This window comes from Orycteropus afer, unplaced genomic scaffold, assembly GCF_000298275.1.
Source record: "Orycteropus afer afer isolate SDZICR_OR568_19922 unplaced genomic scaffold, OryAfe1.0 scaffold00288, whole genome shotgun sequence".
Lineage (NCBI taxonomy): Eukaryota > Metazoa > Chordata > Mammalia > Tubulidentata > Orycteropodidae > Orycteropus > Orycteropus afer.
Window position 1 is genome coordinate 3,737,594 of NW_006921875.1, and position 21,939 is coordinate 3,759,532.

The 21,939-nt window shown below is 36.0% G+C and overlaps 1 protein-coding gene across 1 annotated transcript in view; it reads left to right on the forward strand.

Annotated features, from left to right (window-relative positions):
• The window catches only part of SPEN (spen family transcriptional repressor), a 101,669-nt gene that overhangs the window by 25,228 nt on the left and 54,502 nt on the right, over positions 1 to 21,939 (forward strand). Inside the window, exons 2-3 of the mRNA XM_007950768.1 lie at positions 5,775 to 6,095; positions 9,203 to 9,679. Of these exons, the coding sequence (XP_007948959.1) occupies positions 5,775 to 6,095; positions 9,203 to 9,679 (798 nt within the window). The remainder of the gene's footprint in view (positions 1 to 5,774; positions 6,096 to 9,202; positions 9,680 to 21,939) is intronic.

A 21,939-nucleotide genomic window follows, 5' to 3' on the forward strand; every position in this document is an offset into this window, starting at 1 on the left:
GTGCAGGATCTCCTACATCCCTTCCAAGTGGATGACAGTGGTAGCTGGGCACCATCTAGTTCTTCTGGTCTCATAGTTGTATAGGTTGCTTGCAAGCTTTTAAGATCCCAGTTGCTACTCGCCATAGTAGGAGGTGGAACATTATTTTGTGTAGTATGTTATGCCAGTTGAGCTTGATGTCCCCTGTGACTCTATGATCCCGAGCCCACTGGTTCAACTACTCGGTCCCTCTGGGTAGCTGGCTGTGATCAAGAAGTGACTACAACCTTGCCCCTTGTCAGACCACTTTCTTAGTGTGCCTGTGGTAATGTGTATTTATTGTTGTGTTACTAAGAAAACATTTTGAGCAGAATGTGATCTTAAGTTTTTTCCATTACTCTGGTGAATTAAGGAGCTCTGGTGGTGTAGTGTCTAAGGCATTTGACTGCTACCCAGAAGACTGGCAGTTCAAACTCACCAGCTACTCCTCAGAAGGAAGGTTGGGCAATCTACTTCCGTAGTGATACTGCCCTGGAAACCCAAGGAGGGGTCACTGTGAGTCGGATCCGACTCCACGGTTTGGTTTGTTTTGGTTTCTGGTGAGCTCAATTATCAAGCCTATTGGACTAACTAAATTGTATCATAAATGATGCTAGTCAATAAAAGTAAATTAACAAGTATTGCTGTGGAGTGATTAAGAAATCAGAATAAATAAATCCTACTTAGATTTAGCTAACTTAGTGGAATGTAGTCACTTTGCAGCAGAAACTGAATACTGATGCTTAATTTGATTTTGCTTAGAAAATGTTTCTGGTTAAGGATTTAGTTAAGAAATTGTGATGCTTTCCATTGGTCAGATCTATTGTGTAAATACGTGTAGTAGAATGTTGAGCATTTATATTGAGTATTTTATATGCAAACCGTTCCTTTTTATACTGATTTGCACATTTTTACTTGAAAAGTTTATTTATATTCTTCAGTATAACTGCTGTGATAAGATTATTAAATCAAAATCACTACTGAATTTTATTTGAGGCATGAAAATTAGATTCTAAGATTTTACTTCATCGTATTCTAATAAACTTTTAAAACCCCAGGGACTCTTTAATTTCCTCAAAGAAATGACTTTTCTGTAAAATGAAGATACTTTTTTTAAAAAACAACAAACAATTTTTTAAAAACATTGAGGGGGAATCGATGATGTTAAGATGTTAATGAGATAGTTTTGAGTGACAGTAGTGTGTGAAGTACATTGGTTGGCATTATATATACATCTATGGTTTTGACATTATATTTTAAGATTGTTTTTTGCCATACGCTATTTGATGAAGTCACTTCTCTTCCATTCAACTCAGTTGAATTAATTTTTGTTGTTGTTGTTGCTGTTGTTATGTGCCGTCTAGCTGGACTTGACTCCTTGGGTTTCCGAGGCAGTATCACTACGGAAGTAGATTGCCCCATCTTCCTTCCAAGGAGTGGCTAGTGGGTTTGAACCGCCAGCCTTCTGGTTAGCAGTCAAGTGCCTTAGGCACTATGCTACCAGAGCTCCTGAATTAATTTTTACACGGTCACAATTTAATGAAGCACTAACTGTTTGTTTCCAAGCATGTAAAGTGGATGTTTAAATTTTTCAGCACTGATTGCTCTAAAGGAATACAGAGCCCCTAAATGAATTTTGGTATCCCAACATTTTATACATAGGATTTCTCATATTTCACTATTATTGATTATATATTTGTTTTCCAAGATTAGATTGTAAGGAGCTGTGTGAAGAAAATGTCTTAATCTTCTTATTTCCCGAGTACTCCTCATGTAATCTTTGGCTCATAGTAGGTGTTTGGGACTCTTGGGGTAAATGTTGCGAGGGAGAACTTGGGAAGCATAGGCCTTGGTGAGAGAAGTTGTTGTGTGTGTGTGTGTGTGTGTAAGAGAGAGAGAGAGAGAGAGAGAGAGAGAAAGAAAGAGAGATGATTCAGTGGTACTGGGCATCTGAGGAATTGGAATAGGAATAAAAGGTAGAGGACTTTGGTGAGTCACATTTCACTGTTTTAGATTTGTTCTAGGCCAGTAGTAGGACAAATTCTTAACTTATCCAGTCTCAAACTTGTTTTGTTGTTTTCCTAAAATCCGTGTTTGTTGTTGTTAGGTGCTTTGAGTTGATTCCGACTCACAGCAACCTTATGGACAACAGAATGAAACACTCCCCAGTCCTGCACCATTCTCACAATCTTTGCTGTGCTTGAGCCCATCATTGAAGCCACTCTGTCTCAGTCCATCTCATTGAAGGTCTTCGCCTTTTTCACTGACCCCGTACTTTACTAAGTGCAATATCCTTCTCCAGGGACTGTTCTTTATGACCACATGACAGAAGTACGCCAGACAAAGTCTGACCATTCTCGCTTCTTAGGAGCATTCTAGCGGTACTTCCAAGACAAATTTTTCATTCTTCTAGCTGTCCATGGTATTTTCAGTATTCTTCGCCAGTGCCACATTTCATATGCATCAATTCTTTGGTGGTCTTTCTTATTCATTGTCCAGTTTTCACATGCATATAAAACTAATGAAAATACCATAGCTTGGGTCAGGCATACCTTAGTCTTTAAAGTGACATCTTTGCTCTTAAAACTGTTGAAAGAGGTCTTTTGCAGTAGTTTTTTTCCCAGTGTAGTATGTCAAACGACTTCTTGAATGTTGCTTCTCTGGATGTTGATCCATGTTTAGAATTTAATATCAGTTCCTAAAACCTATACTTATGGAAGGCTACAGTAGATCCAGCATCTCAAAAACATACACATTCAAGTTTATAATGTAGTTTATGAACTTTTACTTAACAAAGCCCATTAGGTTTTTCTTAGATTGATGTGAGCTTGATTTGTTATGCCAGGTGTACTGGTAGGAATTAGAAGTATTTTCTTAAAGCAGTTCACAAAATTATATCCAATTAATGCACTGTCTTGTGATGGTCATGATATATTTTTGATCACATTTATCTGTTCATTCAGTACATATTTGAGTATTCATTAAATGCCATCACTGTTCTTTTAGGCACTGGAGTTAACAGCAGTGAACAAAACAGAAAAAGTTCCTGCCCTCCTGGAGTTTATGTTTTAGTGAGGGGAGATAAAAAATAAAAAGTAAGATAAGTCAGGTAGTGATAAAAACAGTTGGGAAAAATAAAGGTGGAGGATAAAAATAGAGAGTTTTGTGTCTTTGTTAGACAAAGACAGAGTTTTGTGTAGGTAGGTATACACACATGGTAATTTTAAAGAGTAGGGTTTTCATGGAAAGCCTTTTTGATAAGCTTTGAGCAGAGAACTGAAGAAAGAAAGTAGATCGTATGTATCTATTCTGGAGGAATGCTCCAGGGAGAGGAAACAGTAAAGACAAAGACAAAGAAGCACATTTGTGACGAATTTGTGAAACAGGGAAGCCAGTGTGGCTGAAGTGGAATGAGTAAGAGGGGAAGAGAGTGATAGAAGATGAAGGAGATGGGGCAGACCCTGTAGGTTCTTAGAGACCGAGGTAATGACTTTGGTTTTTCTCTGAAACAATCTGCTTTGACTTAATCTTTTGAAAGGATCGTCCTTGCTGCTGTGTTGAGAATGGACTATAGTGGAAGCAGGGAGAGTGGAAGTGATAGGAAAGGGTTAGGTTAAGGACATATTCCTGATGGATTGGAAGTGAGGTGTGAGAGAACGAGAGTAACTCAAGGATAACAGTCAAGGTTGTTTGCCTGAACAACTAAAAGGATAAAATTGCCATTTATAGAGATGACAAGACTTCAGGACAATCAGGTTTGTGGGGAAGTGGGATGGAAATCACAGGGTTTTTCAGTGGTCATGTTATGTTTGAGATGAAAATTAAAACATCTGAGAGGTAACCACCACAATTACTGGAATGAGAGATACAAAAGCCTAACTGTTGAATGGCAATTGGATGATTTCTAGGTTTTGGCTATTACAGATAAGGATGCCATGAATATTCATGTATAGGTCTTTGTGTGAACATTGGTTTTTAATTTTTTTGTACAAATACCTAGGAGTGGAATGAGTGACTGAATTGTGCAGTAGATGTATGCTTAACTTTTAAGAAATTACCAAATTATTTCCCAAAGTGATTCTACCATTTTACATTCTTATCAGCAGAGTTGCAGTCAACATATGGTATGATCACCATTTCGTATGGTTAGTCTTTTTTAATTTTAGCCATTCTGGTGGGTGTCAAATGGTATATCATTGTGGTTTTGGTTTGCATTTCATGGCTACTACTCTGGTGTTTCACCTTCATAAAACAAAACAAAAAAAACAAACCCATTACTATAGAGTTAATTACAACTCATAGTGACCCTATAAGACAGGGTAGAACTTCCCTCTAGGGTTTCTAAGACTAACTTTTAGGGAAGCAGACTTCCATATCATTCTCTCACAGAGTAGCTGGTGGGTTTGAACCTCCAACCTTTTGGTTAGCAGCCAAGCACTTAGCCACTTAACCACAGTCTGTGTCACCAGAGCTCTAGCCTCTTATCTGGACTCCTTGCTTTACCACATAGTCCATTCTCAAGTACTTATTTGCCATCTGTGTATCTTCTTGGGTGAAGGATCTGTTCAAATCTTTTTAAAAATCATTTAAAAAAACATATTGAGTTGTCAGATTTCTTTAACTCCTAGATATAAGTTCTTTATCAGATACATCAGAAAGTATTTTTTTGTTTGTATGAAAAAAACAATTTCTATCAACTTTATTTCTGTATTAAAAAGATCACTTTATTAATTTATTTGCACTAAATAAAACTGGATTTTAGGATTGTATTTTCTTATAGTAACATGAATCATAGGATAGAAGAAGAAAAATTCTGCTTTCTGATGTGTCAACTTCTTAAGGGAAAGTATAGAATTATGATCTTGAATTGTCAGCAAATAAGAGTGCTATATTTAAAAGTGCTTGTGCCTGCCTTTCTAAAATGCCTAATTACAAGTACATAAAATATAGTTACTAGGTCCTAACGAAATTTACAGAATTTTCATGTATTTTTTTTCAGTGATTTCAAATAATTATTTCTTAGATAATGTTTCAAAGTATAAAAAGGTGTCCTAATTTTTTTCTTTACAAAGTAAACTTTAAAAAAAAAAAAAAAAAAAAAAAAACAGAACATAGGGATTAGCAAAAGATTTCTCAGCTTTACTAATATATATGAAAAACAATTTTAATTATACTTAAATTTATACATGTTAACAGTTCTATTGTTAACCTGGGGAAAAAAGTAGCAAAACATTACATTAAAAAATTTAGACTGTCATTTGCAAAAGGACAACAAAATAGTTTAATTTCTTTTACCTTTGAGTAAGCAACATTTGAAAGCATCTTATTTTTTCATTAAGATCATTGTCACATAGTATGTTTATATGATATCTGTAGCTATATGTATAGTTACAGTTTTTATTTTATTTTAATTAAGGTCTTAAATTACCTTGATCCTATCTCAGGTTCTGTATCCTTTTTTGAATATAAACATTTTTACAACTTTTGAGAGATTCATTTCAGCTAAGTGTTTTGGAAAGGCTAAGGGTAATTTAGTTAATGCGTTTAACAAATGAGAGTAATATAATAATGTGGATAAAACATTTGCAAATAATTACCCTGAGAGAAAAAAATTATGAGTGTAAAAAAGAACCATATCTGAGTCACTTTGCAAACATACAGAAAATGAAAATTGTCTAAAAATTACCTTGTTTTTCAAAATTCACGTTGGAAATTTACTGATACGCAGTAATAACGTTGACTTTTTTTCCCCCCAGATATGGCCGCGTGGAAAGTGTCAAAATTCTCCCCAAGAGGGGATCTGAAGGAGGAGTGGCTGCCTTTGTGGATTTTGTGGACATCAAAAGTGCACAGAAAGCTCACAACTCAATCAACAAAATGGGAGATAGAGACCTACGCACGGATTATAATGAACCAGGCACCATTCCGAGTGCTGCTCGGGGATTGGATGATACAGTTTCCATAGCAGCTCGTAGTAGAGAGGTTTCTGGGTTCAGAGGAGGTGGTGGAGGGCCTGCTTATGGCCCGCCACCATCACTTCATGCGCGAGAAGGACGTTATGAGCGGAGACTTGATGGGTAAGTTCCAAGGTTTCTGTAGGCAGGTATTTTGTATTTGATTTGGTGAGAAACAGAAACTCATAATTAGGGGCCCCAGATGGATTTAAAGTTTTGGGCATTCTGAATGTTTCCTAATTTGGGTTGGAAACAGAAGTGATTTCTATCCCAGTGGCTGGTATCTTATGGAATCATAGAGGATATTTCCTGCAGCTGGTTGGATATCTACTCTTGAGATAAGGTGGTGGAAGATTTCTTATGGAAGCATCTTTTTTGGAGTTACCAGTCTTCTAGAATTAATGATTCCCTTTCTTGGATAATGTTAAGGCCTTCCTTGGATATATCCTTTCTACCTGATGGAGCTATGTGGCTACAACTTTTGTGGTTGTACTATATGGAATATTTTCGGAATATTAGCGCCTACAGATTATTTTAGAAGTTGCTATTTGCTTCTCAGTTTTCACTACTTGAAGTTTACAAACAAATTGGATTGTCATGCACATAAAATCTAGTAGACCATAATTCAACCGCTTGGATTCTACAAACAATACTTAAACCTGGAAATGTGTACTTGGATGAAGAAGCTAGAAGGCAATGTTTGATTTTTTTCCATTTTGGATCTACATAATTTCCATGTTGGAATTATACCTCTTGATGGAACGGGGAGAAATTGAGATGATGGATGTTCCTAAACCCTGGAATATAGCCATTCTTTTCGAGTTGTTGGAATGTATGGGATGTCGTACAATCAAGACTCCATTAGTCCAGGGGAAGAGGATTACTATCTTGTTTCTTAAGCAGTTGCTGTCCAATTAAAGGTACTTTAGCTCCGAATACATGGTGATCAGTGTGGATACAGCAATCAAAATTGACTGGGCTGGATGGCTACAAAGGTGAACTGTTGGCAAGCAACTGCACATTCTTCATTTGTTGGAATTGTAGAGGATATTTCTGCCAGCTGTCTGATTCATACTTAGAACTGGAAATTTTATAAATGTGGATCAATTTCTAATTGTCTACTATCTCAAGAAAGAAGTCTGGGGGTTTGAGAGTTACAGTTTATCTGGGACTACTTGCTTCCGGTGGAATTATTTTGTCTGGTCACTAAGATTTTTTTTTTCTGGTGGTTCATCTAAATATCATTTGACACCCTTGCCCATTAAGAAGGTGGATTACCCCCATAAGAGGGGCCAAAATTGGGGAAGTTATGTTCACAATTCTCTCCCTAGATTTAATTGGGATTATAGGTCGTGTTTCCACACTTGGAAAAGGTTGGTATGTCCTGACCTGTGTATATTAGCCCCTCTCCTAACCCAAGTCAAGCTCTCTTTCTTTTTCCCACTAACTCTAGAAGTATTTAGTACTAATAGATGATTCAAAGAATAGCCATTAGATTTCAGCTCTGCTGGCTCTTGTGCTTGCCTTCTGTACCTTCCTAATGGATAAGAACCTTGCATATTTATTTTATATATATATATATATATATATATATATACACACACACACACACATATACACTCATATATACACACATATACATATATATGTATATATGTAGTAATTCTAAAACTATTGCCTATTGTTCCTGTTATATAATTAAAAAACAAAATGCTTTCACTGATTAACATTTGATAGGGTACTAAATTATTTATGAAATTTTGTTTTAAAGGAAAGCCTCTTCTTTGTTAGTCATTGAAACTCTATCCCGGTTCCAGAATTGTAGCTAATAAAAAAAGAGAAAGTTATTTAATGCAGTGTAAGTAGAAAAGATATTTGAATTTTTTGCCATGCCACTTGCTTTTCATAGTAGCAGCAGAAACAACCTATGAAGGTACAGTTGCTACTAAATTAAATAGTGGTTGAGAATGAGGCTTAGTAAGAGATCTGGATTTATGCATATATTAAGGGTATATTATTAGTTGTAGAATTTTTGCCACATTTTATTGGGGGAGATTCTTAATTCTGTATCTTTCATGATATCTCTAATTTTTTTGATAGATGATAGACCAAAAGATGAAGTTAAAGAAAAACTCAATTGAAATGGTCTTTTAGGAACTCAAGAGCTGAGTTCTAGTTCCCTATTAAAGTAGAGAACTTAAGACTTTAAAAAATATAATTAGAATTAGTTTTTAATATTAGTACATAATTGCATGTGTGTAATTTTAATGTAACAATTTTTGTACCTTTAGGTTGACAGATATTCATATCATACTTAAATATTTTTAAAATTAAGCCACTTTAACCTTAAAGTATCTTATAGCTTCCAGCATAGCCTAATTTCATCATAGACAACTTGAGTATAGCTAAAAGAACATATTTCTTATGAAATACATATATAAACATATCTAAACAAATTGAATCCTGGAATGGACAATTTATTTTTTAAATTATCTGGGATCTAGTAGTATGAGATAAAATAGCCATTATTATTTAATTAGTTTAGTTTACATACAGTAGCATGTGATGATCCATTGTTTCTATTATCTTTACTTATTTTTTTTTAAAAGTTATTGACATTTTTATTATTAAATATGATTATTTGGGCACAGCAATTTATATATTCTAGAAATTTTTACAATTACCCAAGAAGTCAAAAATTAATGAGAAAACTCACACTTAAAATTTTTTTTCTGGACTTCTTTGATAAAAGTGCCTTCCTATTGCTGGGACATGCATTATAGTAGGGCTTTCATGTCTATGTTAAAATGTATCATGGAAATTTTGCCTGAAATAAATTGGCAAAGTAAATAACACTGTGCTATATACTTTAATCAGATGAAAGTGTAGAAAACATTAATATGACAATCTCTACTTATTTGGTTAAACTTAAAGTGAAAAGGAGATGGCATATGTATATTTTTGTCTTCAATTCAGAAAATCCAGAGGAGCAATGACCTGCAGCACTAGTCATGAAAGCCCAATATACTATTAAAACAATGATTGCTCAGCTGTGAAAATAATTTTTCAAGACAAATAAAATGTTAAGCTTGCTTACTAAGTAGGTAAATGCTGTGTAGAAAATGACCAGTGACAAAGACAGTGCTGAAGTGAATGTTTGCATGACTTGCTTTTAGTTTTGCTTGCCCCTTTTTGATTGATTAAATGTTTTTCCCCCCTCCTAAATGCAGGGCTTCAGATAACAGGGAGCGTGCTTATGAACATAGTGCCTATGGACACCATGAACGGGGGACAGGAGCGTTTGATCGGACAAGACATTACGATCAGGATTACTATAGAGATCCTCGAGAGCGGACTTTACAACATGGGCTATATTATACTTCTCGGAGTCGAAGTCCAAACCGCTTTGATACTCATGACCCCCGATATGAACCTAGGGTTCGGGAGCAGTTTACACTGCCCAGTGTGGTACACAGGGATATCTACAGGGATGATATTACCCGGGAGGTACGAGGCAGAAGGCCAGACCGGAATTACCAGCACAGCAGGAGTCGGTCACCACATTCATCCCAGTCTAGAAATCAGTCTCCCCAGAGACTGGCTAGCCAAGCATCTAGACCCACAAGGTCCCCTAGCGGCAGCGGCTCTAGGAGTAGATCCTCCAGTAGTGATTCATTCAGCAGCAGCAGTAGTACCAGCAGTGACAGGTAGGTTAACAGCCTTTTATTATGATAGACAAGCTGTTAAGTAAAACACAATTCTCAAAAGATCAATGGTTGGTGAAGGTAATGGTTTTGTACTATAGCAGTTTTTTTTTTTTTTTTAGAAGAAAGCAAACCTGGATCGTGTGTAATGAGTAAAGAAACATGGTCTAGCAATTATTAGTAGATTGAATTAACCATTCTTTCAAGTGCCTGAAGCTAAGAGATGTTTTGCGAATGGTTTTTTATTCTCAATATTACATTTTATGCTCAATATTAAAATTAAATTGCTAAAAAGGTAGAGAAGTGGTAACTTTAGTTATATAAAATGGTAACTTCCAGTGACATTGACAATGAGTTTTTAATTTCTTAACTGTGTAATACCACCTTACTTTTTATTTTTGTTAAAGCTATTTGGTTTTCAAATAATGTATTAGTGAAGTATATTGTTGGTTCATTTATTATAAATGACTAAATCAACTTATAAACATATTTTAACTAATTTTAACATCAGGATGGTAGCCAATTTTCAAATTCAAATAGAAAAGCTTTCTTTAAATGCAAGTTGTAATTTTATTGTTCATTAAGACTGAGTATATTTATTCTATTAGTTGAGAATTCTTATAGAGGAGTTTTATTCCAAAGACGAAAATAATAGATTGAAAGTAATCTTAATAGGAAACTTGGTTTAGAAGTTAAATATGTGGGTTTTGAAATCACAGATCTAAGTAGAAGGTATAACTTACTGTTATCACAATCTTGAACAAATCACTTAAACTCTCTAGGCCTCGACTTTCTCATCTTTTATACTAGGAACCTTACTTCATAAAGTTACTGTGAAGGTTAAAATGAAAAATACATGAAAATGCTTAGCTTGATACCCAAATTCATTGCTGTCTGTTGATTCCAATTCATAATGACCCTATGGGAATGAGTAGAACTGCCCTGTAGGGTCTCCAAACTGTAATCTTTATAGAAATGGACTACCACAGCTCTCTCCTGCTGAGTGGCTGGTAGATTCAAACCACCATCCCTTTTAATGCAACCTTTGCTTGAAACCCAGTACATGTTAAAGAAATATTTAATAATTGCTCTTAATGATTGTTAGCTATTATTATTACTACCTCACATGTTGATAGTCTTTGGACAAAGAAATTGGTTACTTTAATTCATTCCCATTTCCACTTGTTTGACCTCTTAATTCCAGATATCCTAGTTTTAAATTTAGGTGGTATATATTTTAAATTTATAGGATACAGATCTTTTGACCTGATTAAGTTGCTTGGACTAGTTATTTTTCTTTTTGTATTGCCTGCTTAGAATCAGTTTAAAAATAGTAGATAGTCATATAATTGAATGACTGCTTTTAGGCCTACTACATTTTCTAAATTAAAATAGTAAATGCAAACATGATACATATTTATCTTGATCTTCATACATTCTGAAAGATGCAGTATGGTATAATGAAACAAGCATTTAATTGAAGAGGTCAATTAGGCTCTGGTTCCAGCTCTAAACCATAGATGAAACCCAGACGCTCTCTTGATCTCATGTGGTGTACTGGTCTATGTAAATAGTTGATGAGATCCCTTTGAACTCTATAAACTGTTTATAAAATCTTGTGTCACACTTTACATAGTGTTATCTAAGATACTCAAGTGTTAGCCATTTTCCCCAAATCTACTTTATTAAAGGATTGCTGCTACATTCAGTTGGATCTAAACTTACTGAAAAGCCAATCTATTATACAGGTATTGAAGTTAGAGGAGAAACAGTGATACAGGACCTTCATAATGCCATTGTGCTTTGGTGGAAGTTACAATGATTTTGAATTAGAGGTTTGAATCCAGAAGTGATCTGATGACTTTGATGGAGCTGTTTATCTAGTTGGGGAAAAGCATCTGTTTGCTTCTGAATATTTATTTATGACCAGAAGACAACTGCAAATGGGCAAGGTTTACTTAGAAAATATACATGAGGAACTAAATTACAGTTAAAGAGTTGGTGATCAAAAGGACTTATAATGACTACTATATCAAGTTATGGGAGCTCTGGTGGAATAGTGCCTAAGGCATTTGACTGCTAACCAGGAAACTGGTGGTCCAAACCCACCAGCCACTCCTCAGAAGGAAGATTAGGCAATCTATTTCCCTAGACATACCACCATGGAAATCCAAGGAGGGGTAGCTATGAGCCGAATCTACTCGATGGTGTGAGTTTGGTTTTGGTATATCAAGATATGATAACTAGATTTATATCACAGAATGCAACCTGAAGGCTTGGAGGTCCTAATATGACCAGTGGAAACATTTAGTTTTGCCTTTCATAGTATTTTAAATTTAAATTATTGTCAGTGCTTGACAACTTGAAACTTCACCTAAAAGTCCAGATTTTGGGCTCCATGTGAATTTATCATCTCTCCTTTGCACTGTAGGGTATCTGAGAGGGCATATAGATACCGAAATTTGCTGGTTTATGGCAGCTCCTTCCCTTGGGCTGACAGATTCTTGACTCTGTGTTTCTTTCTCCCTTTCTTATGTCTTCTTTTGTTTAAATGTTAATTTTTTTCTTCAGTAAGATTATAGTACATTTACTTAGGTTATAGGTCTTTTTCCATATTTAGTCATATTTTTCAAGATTAACAGATTTAAGTCTGATATTTACGGACTGCTTTTAGAATGAGTTTCTTGAACCTTATCCATTAGCTTATTGACTCCTAGTTTCACTGAAGTGACAACTTATATGTAATGACAATTTTTGTATCTACACACAAAAAGAAAAGTGAGAGAACAGAGAAAGAGAATTATTTTGACTGCTGAGGAGATGTGGGAGGTGGCATTTGGTTGGGCCATGATGGATGTGATGAATTGTAGAGGAGATGAGCTTTAGGCTAGATAGGAAACACTGTGGGCAAAAGCAGCAACCGGAAGTGAAGAGATGCAAATGGATGGAAGAATATTTTGGAAACAGCAAATAATTTAGAATGATTTAACCATGCTAAGGTGGGGCAATCCTACTTCCGTAGTGATACTGCCTCGGAAACCCAAGGAGGGGTCGCTATGAGTCAGGGCCGACTCGATGGCACATAACATAACAACAACAACAATGATGGAAAGATGAGTTGATGAATGATTTTGAGAGGGAACATAGCTTGTTGAGATCTGTACTTTACAAAAGCAACTGTTGTTGTGTTGTTGTTATGTGCCCTCGAGTCGGACCCAACTCATAGGACCCCTCCTTGGGTTTCCGAGGCAGTATCACTACCGAAGTAGATTGCCCAACCTTCCTTCCGAGAAGTGGCTGGTGGGTTTGAATCACCAGCCTTCTGGTTAGCAGTCAAGTGCCTTAGGCACTATGCTACCAAAGCAGCTAGTAGATTAGAATAAGAAGATTGGAGCCTGGGATTCCAGTTGGTAGGGCTATTTTTCAGTAATTTAGAGAAGGAAAACTACAACTGTAAGAATGCCTAACTTGAGATAGGTGAAGGAGATGTTTCAATAAGAACCAGATTATGCTGATTTATGAAAAAGAAAGTGAAATTTTGGTTATTTGACTGAATGATGGGTCTTTTGAGGCTATCCTCTAAGTACAGGATCTGATCATTTTTATGTACACTGCAAAGCCTAGTATATTGCCTTCCTCAGACTACATGTTCAATAAGTATTTTAAATGTTTAGGTACAATTCTTAGTTAACATGAAGGATAAAACAAAATTGATGTAGATAGCTAAAAGAGTTAGTCCTTAAATTGTAATTGGAGCAAGTTCACAGAAATAAAATCCTCTAATGTTCAGAGCATGTCCATTGTCCCTGAGTTCAGACTCTATTTTATGAATGTCTTCTTTTCCTTTCTAATTATATTGATTTCAAAGTATAATATTTTGAGATGTTATATAAATTCAACTAAACATTCAATTTCCTTTTGGAAGAAATACAGGGTTTTTTTGGTTTTTGTTTTTTACATTGTGGTTTGGATGGAAGTTTACAGAGCAAATTAGTTTTCCATTCAACAGTTTATACACATTTTGTTTCATTGCAATTCCCTTAATGTAACAGCACTCTTCCCACTTCCTCCCTGGGATCCCTTTCCATCCTTCCTTCTTTCCTGCCCCTTCCTGTCTTCTGAACTTTGGGGACAAATGCTGTCCTTTTTTGGTCACTAGTGTTTAATTGTTCTGAGGAGTACGTTCCTCATGAGTGTTATTGTCCACTTTATAAGCTAATTAAGTTATTTTTTTGGTGATCTTTGTAACTGTAGAACTTTGAAGCTGTTATATTCCTAAGTCCTTTAAAGATTAAAATCAGCATTTTTATAGTGGCAAAATATAACTTGGTTTTACTTACAGAAAAAGTTTCAGTTCTGGCTGGATGACTGACTGGGAAATTAATCAAACCCACCAGCCACTCCTCGGAAGGAAGGTTGGGCAATCCTACTTCCGTAGTGATACTGCCTCGGAAACCCAAGGAGGGGTCACTATGAGTTGGGGCCGACTCAACGGTAAATAACAACAACAACAACTATCCCCCTTAATTGTTACAGTTTCGGTGAACAGATTCCTAGCAGTGCATTTCTAATGAGTAAACATTGGATTAATGGTAGTCTAGTTGTGAAGTCCTTATAAATGATACGCCTACTGTTTCTGCAAAACTCTTCACAGTATTTAACTGAGAATTAAGGCTTCATGGCATAAACTTTCCAGTGTACCACCCTGTGCTGCTGCATCTCTTTCTTTATTGGGACCATTTAATGAATCACTTTTCTTTTCAGCAGAAAATTTTAAATATGTAAATTGCACAAAAGTATTTGTTTTAAAAGCCCTTGATTAAAGTTGAGCATATTAATTTCCCTGATTCTCTATCATTGGATGTCTTTTTTTTTCCCCTCCTCAATCTATACAGGCTTTAAAAAATGGAAATTTTTTTATTGTGATTTGGGTGAAAGTTCACAGAGCAAATTAATTTTGCATACAATAGTTCATACACATTTTGTTTCATGACATTGAGTATAATCCCTATAATGTTCTCTTCCCACTTCTTCCCTGTGGTGACCTTTTTCCCTGTGTCCTTCGTTCCTGCCCTCTGAGCTGTCTCCCTGTGCAAATACTGCCCTTCTGATCTCACATGGCTGATTGTTCTCAGAAGCTACCTACCTGGTGTAAATGTTCACCTTATAGGCCTGTCTGTTGTTTGGTTGGAAGCCATAGCAGTGAGTTCAATTCCAGGCTTGAAAGATGATAAAGGGCCATGGTCTTGGGGGTTTTACCAGTCTCTGTCAGACCAGTAAGCCTGGTCTTTTTTTATGATTTTGAATTTTGTTCTACATTTTTCTCCCACTCTACCCAGGATCTCCTATTTGATCCCTTTCTGAGTGGTTGACAGTAGTAGCCAGTTCTAGTTCTTCTGGCCTCAGGTTATACATGCTAAGGTTCACATGGTCCACTAGTCCCTTGGACTAATTATTTCCATGTGTCTTTGGGTTTCTTCGTTCTTCTTTGCTCTGGACAAGGACCACTCGTTGCATTTTCAATGGCCACTCACAAGCTTTTAAAAAAGACCCCAGTCACTGCTCACCAAAGTAGGATGTAGAACATGTTTTTGTGTGAAAATTATTTTTTGAAGTTCAGTTTAGTTCATAAGCTTTCCTAGTGTCTTCCAGTAGTTCTGAGTTTTGTTTCTTGGTTGTTCACTTTTATCAGAGCCAACGATGAGCTGGCTCAGGGGTCACTGAACTTGGATAGGGTGTAAAATTACATCTTTTCACTAACCTGTAACTGAAATTAAGCCTTGCCTTCCATTACAAAAGTAAGCAACAAACCACAGTCCTATTAACAGTATATGTGAGTTTGTCACCAGTCTTAAGTCCATAATATCTTAATGTTAATTATAGTTGGCAGATAACTCAGAATTGGGTTTATGATTATCATTACTTTGACATTGTGATGGTTATTATATCCAGTGCAAGGTCCTGTTCTTTAATGGTAATAAAAACATGTTTTACTATATCACAAGGATTGAAAATGTGTTCAATATAATTGGTTTCCTTTTTATTTCTATTTATTTTAGTTGATGTGCTTAAAAGCATTATTTTGAAAACATAGGCTTTACCAGACTGCAAAAAAACAAAAGGATCCCCGGTACCTTTGGTAGCTACAGTTGGCCCATAATTCTGTACCCTTTAAAGGTTTACTAAGTGAATAGGGGAGGAATGGATGAAAGGGTGTTGGAAGGAAGTTAAGATTTGGATAATTGAAAACTTTTTTTGTTCTACCCCTACCTCCAACAGATTACTTCCCTAACTCTCTTTTTAGGCTAAAGTTAACTTTTGAATTTACTTTCAGCCAATCATTCACTTAATAAATAATTCTTTTTTTGTGCACCAAATTTATAGAATACAGTTGATCAGTAGCAGGTTGTATAGGTTCCAAAGAATATAATCAATTTGGATAAAACATTAATCCAAAACAGATAATCTATCTGTGCCTAACTAAGAGTTACCATGTAATTACGTTAATCTGGATCTTTTTCCGGCTTTACCAAGGTAGCTCCATATTCTGCCCCCTTAAAATTTTTTTGGTTTCTAATCAGCCTTTTCCTTTTTGCTCCTTTGAACACTGGTGGTTTGTCTGAAGGGGTGGGGGAAGTATGCTAAGTAACAACAGACATTCAAATCATAAAAACAAACATTTTTATATTTCTAATAAAAATAAAAATACAGATTCAGATCATTAAAATGACTATAGTAATAAAGGTAAGTACGTGAAAATAACAGCAGTGGGTGACATCTCATTGTCTGTTTTATCTCTCTGGCTTTCAGTCAGCCAGTTGGTTTTAAATTATGCTTAGATACCTATTTGAAGAAACCAGAATACTTTCTTAAATAGATTTTAAAAATTAGAATGAGTTGATTTTTAAAAAATGTATTTGATTACATTTCCTCAAATTCTTGTTGTATAGGTGGCACACCAGGAACTCTGGTGGCACAGTGGTTGAAGTAGTCGGCTGCAAACAGTCAGTGGTTCGAACCCACCAGCTGCTCCATGGGAGAAAGGTGTGGATGTCTGCTTCCATAAAGATCTGCATCCTTGGAAATCCTATGGGACAGTTCTATTCTGTCCCACAGAATATGAGTCGCTATGAGTTACAATCGACTTCATGGCAGTGGTTTTTTTTTTTTCCCCACCCCCCAGTTGCTGCACTATTAGAATTTCTTTTGAATTTTCATAAACTCTAAGAATAAGAGAGAAACTTGGTGACAGAAGGAAAAAAAGAGACACACTTTCTGGGCAGGAAAACTGCTACATGAAATGTTGTTGTTGTTATTTGTCATCGAGTCGGACCCGACTCACAGCGACCCCTCTTTGGGTTTCCGAGGCAGTATCACTCCGGAAGTAGATTGCCCCATCTTCCTTTTGAGGAGTGGCTGGTGCGTTTGAACCGCCAGCCTTCTGGTTAGCAGTCAAGTGCCTTAGGTACTATGCTACCAGAGCTCCCGATATATGAAATAGCGTTTGTAGTACTTGCTAAAAGTAATAAGAAAAGCATACAAAACTTGGAGCAATCAGACTTTTACTTTTTAGTATATATTAAAATATGACATACTTTCTCTAGTGTATTAGCTTTCCATTAAAATAATTTACTTTTTTATTAAAGAATAAAGTTTTCTTATTGCTGATGATATTATTTGTGGTGGTGGTGTTGTTATGTGCCGTCGAGTCGGATCCAACTCATAGCAACCCCTCCTTGGGTATCCGAGGCAGTATCACTACGGGAGTAGGTTGCTCAACCTTAGTTTTGTTTTGTTTTTCAATTTTACATGTTTTGAGTAAATTATATCAAAAGTGTTTTTATATAATCCCCACATACACAAATTTTAGACAATTTAAGTTTCTTCCTTAAACCTGAATCATGTGTAAACAATAATTAGCATATCAAAGGAATTCTGGATTTCTGTATCAGACATAGGCTTATAAAAGGGAATATGACCCTGTTAACTAAAAAAGTATTAGCACGACAGTCTCTAGTTTAATAAAAAGCATTTCTTTTTTTAATTGTGATTTGGGTGAAAATTTACAGAGCAAATTCACTTTCCATACAGCAGTTCACACACACATTGTGTCATGACATTGACTACAAATTTACCCCTATGCAACAGCTCCCCTCCCACTTCCTCCCAATAGTTACCTCTTCCCTGTGTCCATCCCTCCATGCACTCCTGCCCCCTGAACTGTCTCCCTGTGCATAAGCAGCCCTTCTTTCTCCCATGATTGTTCTCTCCAAGGAGTGTATCTACTTCAGGTATATGTTCAACCCTTAAAAAAGCATTTTTTTGTTGTTCCACAAAGACCAATCTGTGTATCATTTTATAAATTATCTAGATGCTATAGCTCTGGTAGCATAGTGCCTAAGGCACTTGACTGCTAACCAGAAGGCTGGTGGTTCAAACCCACCAGCCACTCCTCAGAAGGAAGATGGGGCAATCTACTTCCGTAGTGATACTGCCTTGGAAACCCAAGGAGGGGTCGCTATGAGTCGGGTCCGACTCAACGGCATGTAACAACAACAACATAGGAAACACATTTTCTAAGGGAGGGACTTTATTTAAATATCTTTTCTTCTTTTCATGAGGAAATTGTGTACTTCTCTCATTTTAGTTAGGAGAGATGATTTTCTTCCAAGTTCATGTAGAATTTTTTAAATTGCTGTCACCTTGATGCCTTGTAAAAGAATATAGATTAGGCTGAAAAGGTGAAGGGGGAACCATTGTGATTGTGGCATTACACATATCAAAATGACAGTGACAGAGTACCTCTCTTCTCCTTTTTACAGGAATGCTTAATCAGGTATTGGGTGGGTGAAAGAATGCTCATTAATACTTGGCTATACAATTTGCTATAATATGTATCATGTGCTGGAAACTGCCAGCTATGAAAGCAGGTTTAATATGTAAAGAACGTAAGAGTTTCCTAAGTGATTAAAAGTTAAAAATTGGTGATTTTTGTAGCACTGGTAAAATTTTGTGGTGTGTTGGTAGTGTTTAGTCAAGAACACATTTGTCTGAATTTCAGATATCAAAAGTAATCTTAGCTATAGTTATGGATAAACTAAAAATTTCTGGATTCAGTTGGAGATAACAAAATTTTCTTTTGCTGCATTTTAATTTCTTATTCTCCAGTGTGCTTTGTTCCATCAAAAAAGCTTACTCATTGATTTTGTAACAGAAAAAAATTTACTACCACTAAAAGTAGTACATTTTAATCTCTGAAAAAATGATGTAACTGAATTTAAACCTTATTTGGGAAACTGATGATTAGAAACCATGACTTTTCTCCCCAGCTTTTCTGTTACTAGGATTGAAGTGAAAGTAGAAGTTAATGAATTTGGTTTTACTGCGTGATACCAAGCTTTCCCCTCTTTACTACTGTGATTATACTTGCTTATTATAGATGAAAAGCTTACATTGAAATGGGATTTTTTTTTGTTCTTTGGTTGTGTAAAGAGAAAATGATATCTGTACTCAGAGACCATTGACAAACATTAGACCATTGTCAATTATTCTGAACTAAAATGTGAAAATCAGTAGTATATGTTGATTTTTGGAATTACGACAGATGAAGTGTGTGTTTTAGGATCATTCAGAACACTTTCAAGGAGGGACAGTAAAGGGTTAGCAAAGCCTTTAGGAAGCTAAAGTCAAGGATAATAGATACGTACAATGGATGTGTCTTAATTTATCTTTTTGCCCCTTATTTTACTTAAAATTAAAATATTTGCACTTTTACTTTAAACTTACGTTAAGATACCATGTGTTGCATTTCAGATAGCTGATTTATTTCTGGATTTCACAAACCATTCTTTACCTGTTATATTATTATTTTGTTTGTCTGCCTCAATTTTACCTTTTTGGATCATTAAAATTATCTGAGATTTGCAAAAGGTAGATAGGTTTTGCTGAAAATCACTGGTATAAATAAAATGTGTTCTTAACCTTTCCAGGTGTTAAATGAAATTTCTATTTTGAAAATTGCTACTGTTCTTTGTGATGGACTCCAATAAAAGACAACTAATGGTTTTATTGACTGAATATGATTAAATATTCTCTCTCTTTAAAAATACTTGTATCTGAATTCTTAAAAATGTTACCTAGTGCTTAAAGAGGACTTTATAGAGAATAGAGAACAGTAGGTATACTAGTGTCTGCAATCCTAGAGGAAACTATTAGACTTAAAATGCACATTAGGTCTTGCCTCATTTTGAGACGTTGTCTTAAATAACTATTACTTTCCAAAGAAATTAGCATTTGTTCATTTCCTACTTAATGCAGTTTTAGGGTTGTTTGGCAGCATGTAATAAATGCTTAGGAAAGAAGTGTACCAAAATACATGTGTGAGTTTCCATTCCCATCAGTGGTAGGCAAACTGCAGAGGTCACTGACGTTCCCACATTTTTGAAACACATTCCTTTCTAGACCACTGTGTAGTTTGCTTTGTTTGGTATTGTGCAATACATTACAAACAACCTTTTGTCTTTTGGGGTCATGTTAGGCAGCCAAGGTTCTTTTGTACTAAATATGGAAAATGGAAAAGTGTTTTCTTTCTAATTGCCCTGGTGGACTCCTGTTATAGAAATCTATAAAGTAGATTCATTTCCTTTCTAGTTTTCTTTTTTCATTAGACTTTTGAGAGGTAAAGGTGTGTCAGCATTAGGGTTCTGAATGGAATAGGGAGTCAGGTTTTTTTTTTTTTTTTTCCCCAAATTGTGATTTGGGTGAAAGTTTACAGAGCAAATTCACTTTCCATACAGCAGTTCACATACACTTTGTCTCATGACATTGACTACCACAGTTTTTTAATTTTAAACACATGCTAGGGCTGACCCATACATGCTCCATATTAAGAACTCTGCTCTCATTTAAGATGATCTGCTGCTAGAAATGAAAGCAAAGTAGTTCTGAGACTAAATGCAGAGAGCTTATTGTGTACTGCTGGGACAGCCACTGTGTCTGAATATTGGGGGAAAACTAGGAATGCTTGTTTGTGACTCGAACCAGCCTGAACTGGAACCATCCTGTTTGAATTGGCTGCTTGCCACTTCCCGGAGGCTTCCTTATTCTACCAGACTTCCTGCCCAGTCCTCAGCCTAGAGGGATGAGGAGGAGTAGGGGAGGGGAGAGGGGACCTGGGAGTTTGCATAGTGATTGGTGAAGACAATACTCTCAGTGCTTAGCTGTGAATTGGTTACCAGTAAACTCTGGGTTGTTCCTAAACAAAAACAAAAAACCAAACCCATTGCTGTGGAGTCTGTTCTGACTCATAGGGACTCTATAGGACCAGGCAGAACTGCCTCATAGGTTTTCCAAGGCTGTAAATCTTTATGGAAGCAGACTGCCTCTTCTTTCTCCCACAGAACACAGAATGGCTGGTGTGTTTGAAATGCCAACCCTTTAATAACCTGTGTGCTAGGAGGAGGTACTTTAGCTAACAAGAGTAAACACTGAAGCTGGTATGAGTTGTGCTATTTTCAATACATCTTTTCCTTCTATGTGCTTGCTTTAAACTAACTTTTGGCTTCTGCCTTTTAGAATCTAACACTTGAAAAAACAGCTTCTAACTCTACCTCATCTTAGGTATATCTCAACATAGTCTGTATTTGGTAACAAGGAATTTATTACCAAAGTGCTCAGAAACTGCTTTTAGTTAGCTTCTTAGTAAAAAACTGTCTCTTCTTTTACCCTTTTTCACTTGAATTGTGCTAGAGTTTATTTTGGCTTGATTGTTAGGTAGAAGGAGTGGAAATAGATTTGGGAGATAAAGTTGTGACTTGGTATATTGTGGGTTTTAATTTAACCTGAATGTAAATTTTCTTTTTCTTATTAAAAATTATTGCTTAAAAAATTAACAAAAAGTAATTCAGCAGATTACAATTTCAAACAAAAAAATGCCATGCTGAATTGTATTTGTTTGACTTAAAAGCAAATGTGTAATTTGTTTAAAAAGACAGTTGTTGTTGTTTGCCATCGAGTCAGACCTGACTCATAGCGACCCCTCCTTGGGTTTCGAAGGCAGTATCACTAGGGAAGTAGATTGCTCAACCTTCCTTCCGAGGAGTGGCTGGTGGGTTTGAACCACCAGCCTTCTGGTTAGCAGTCAAGTGCTTTAGGCACTACACTACCAGAGCTCCTAAAAAGACAGTTGTTGTTGTTGTTGTTATGTGCCTTTAAGTCAGCCCTGATTCATAGCGACCCCTCCTTGGGTTTCTGAGGCAGTATCA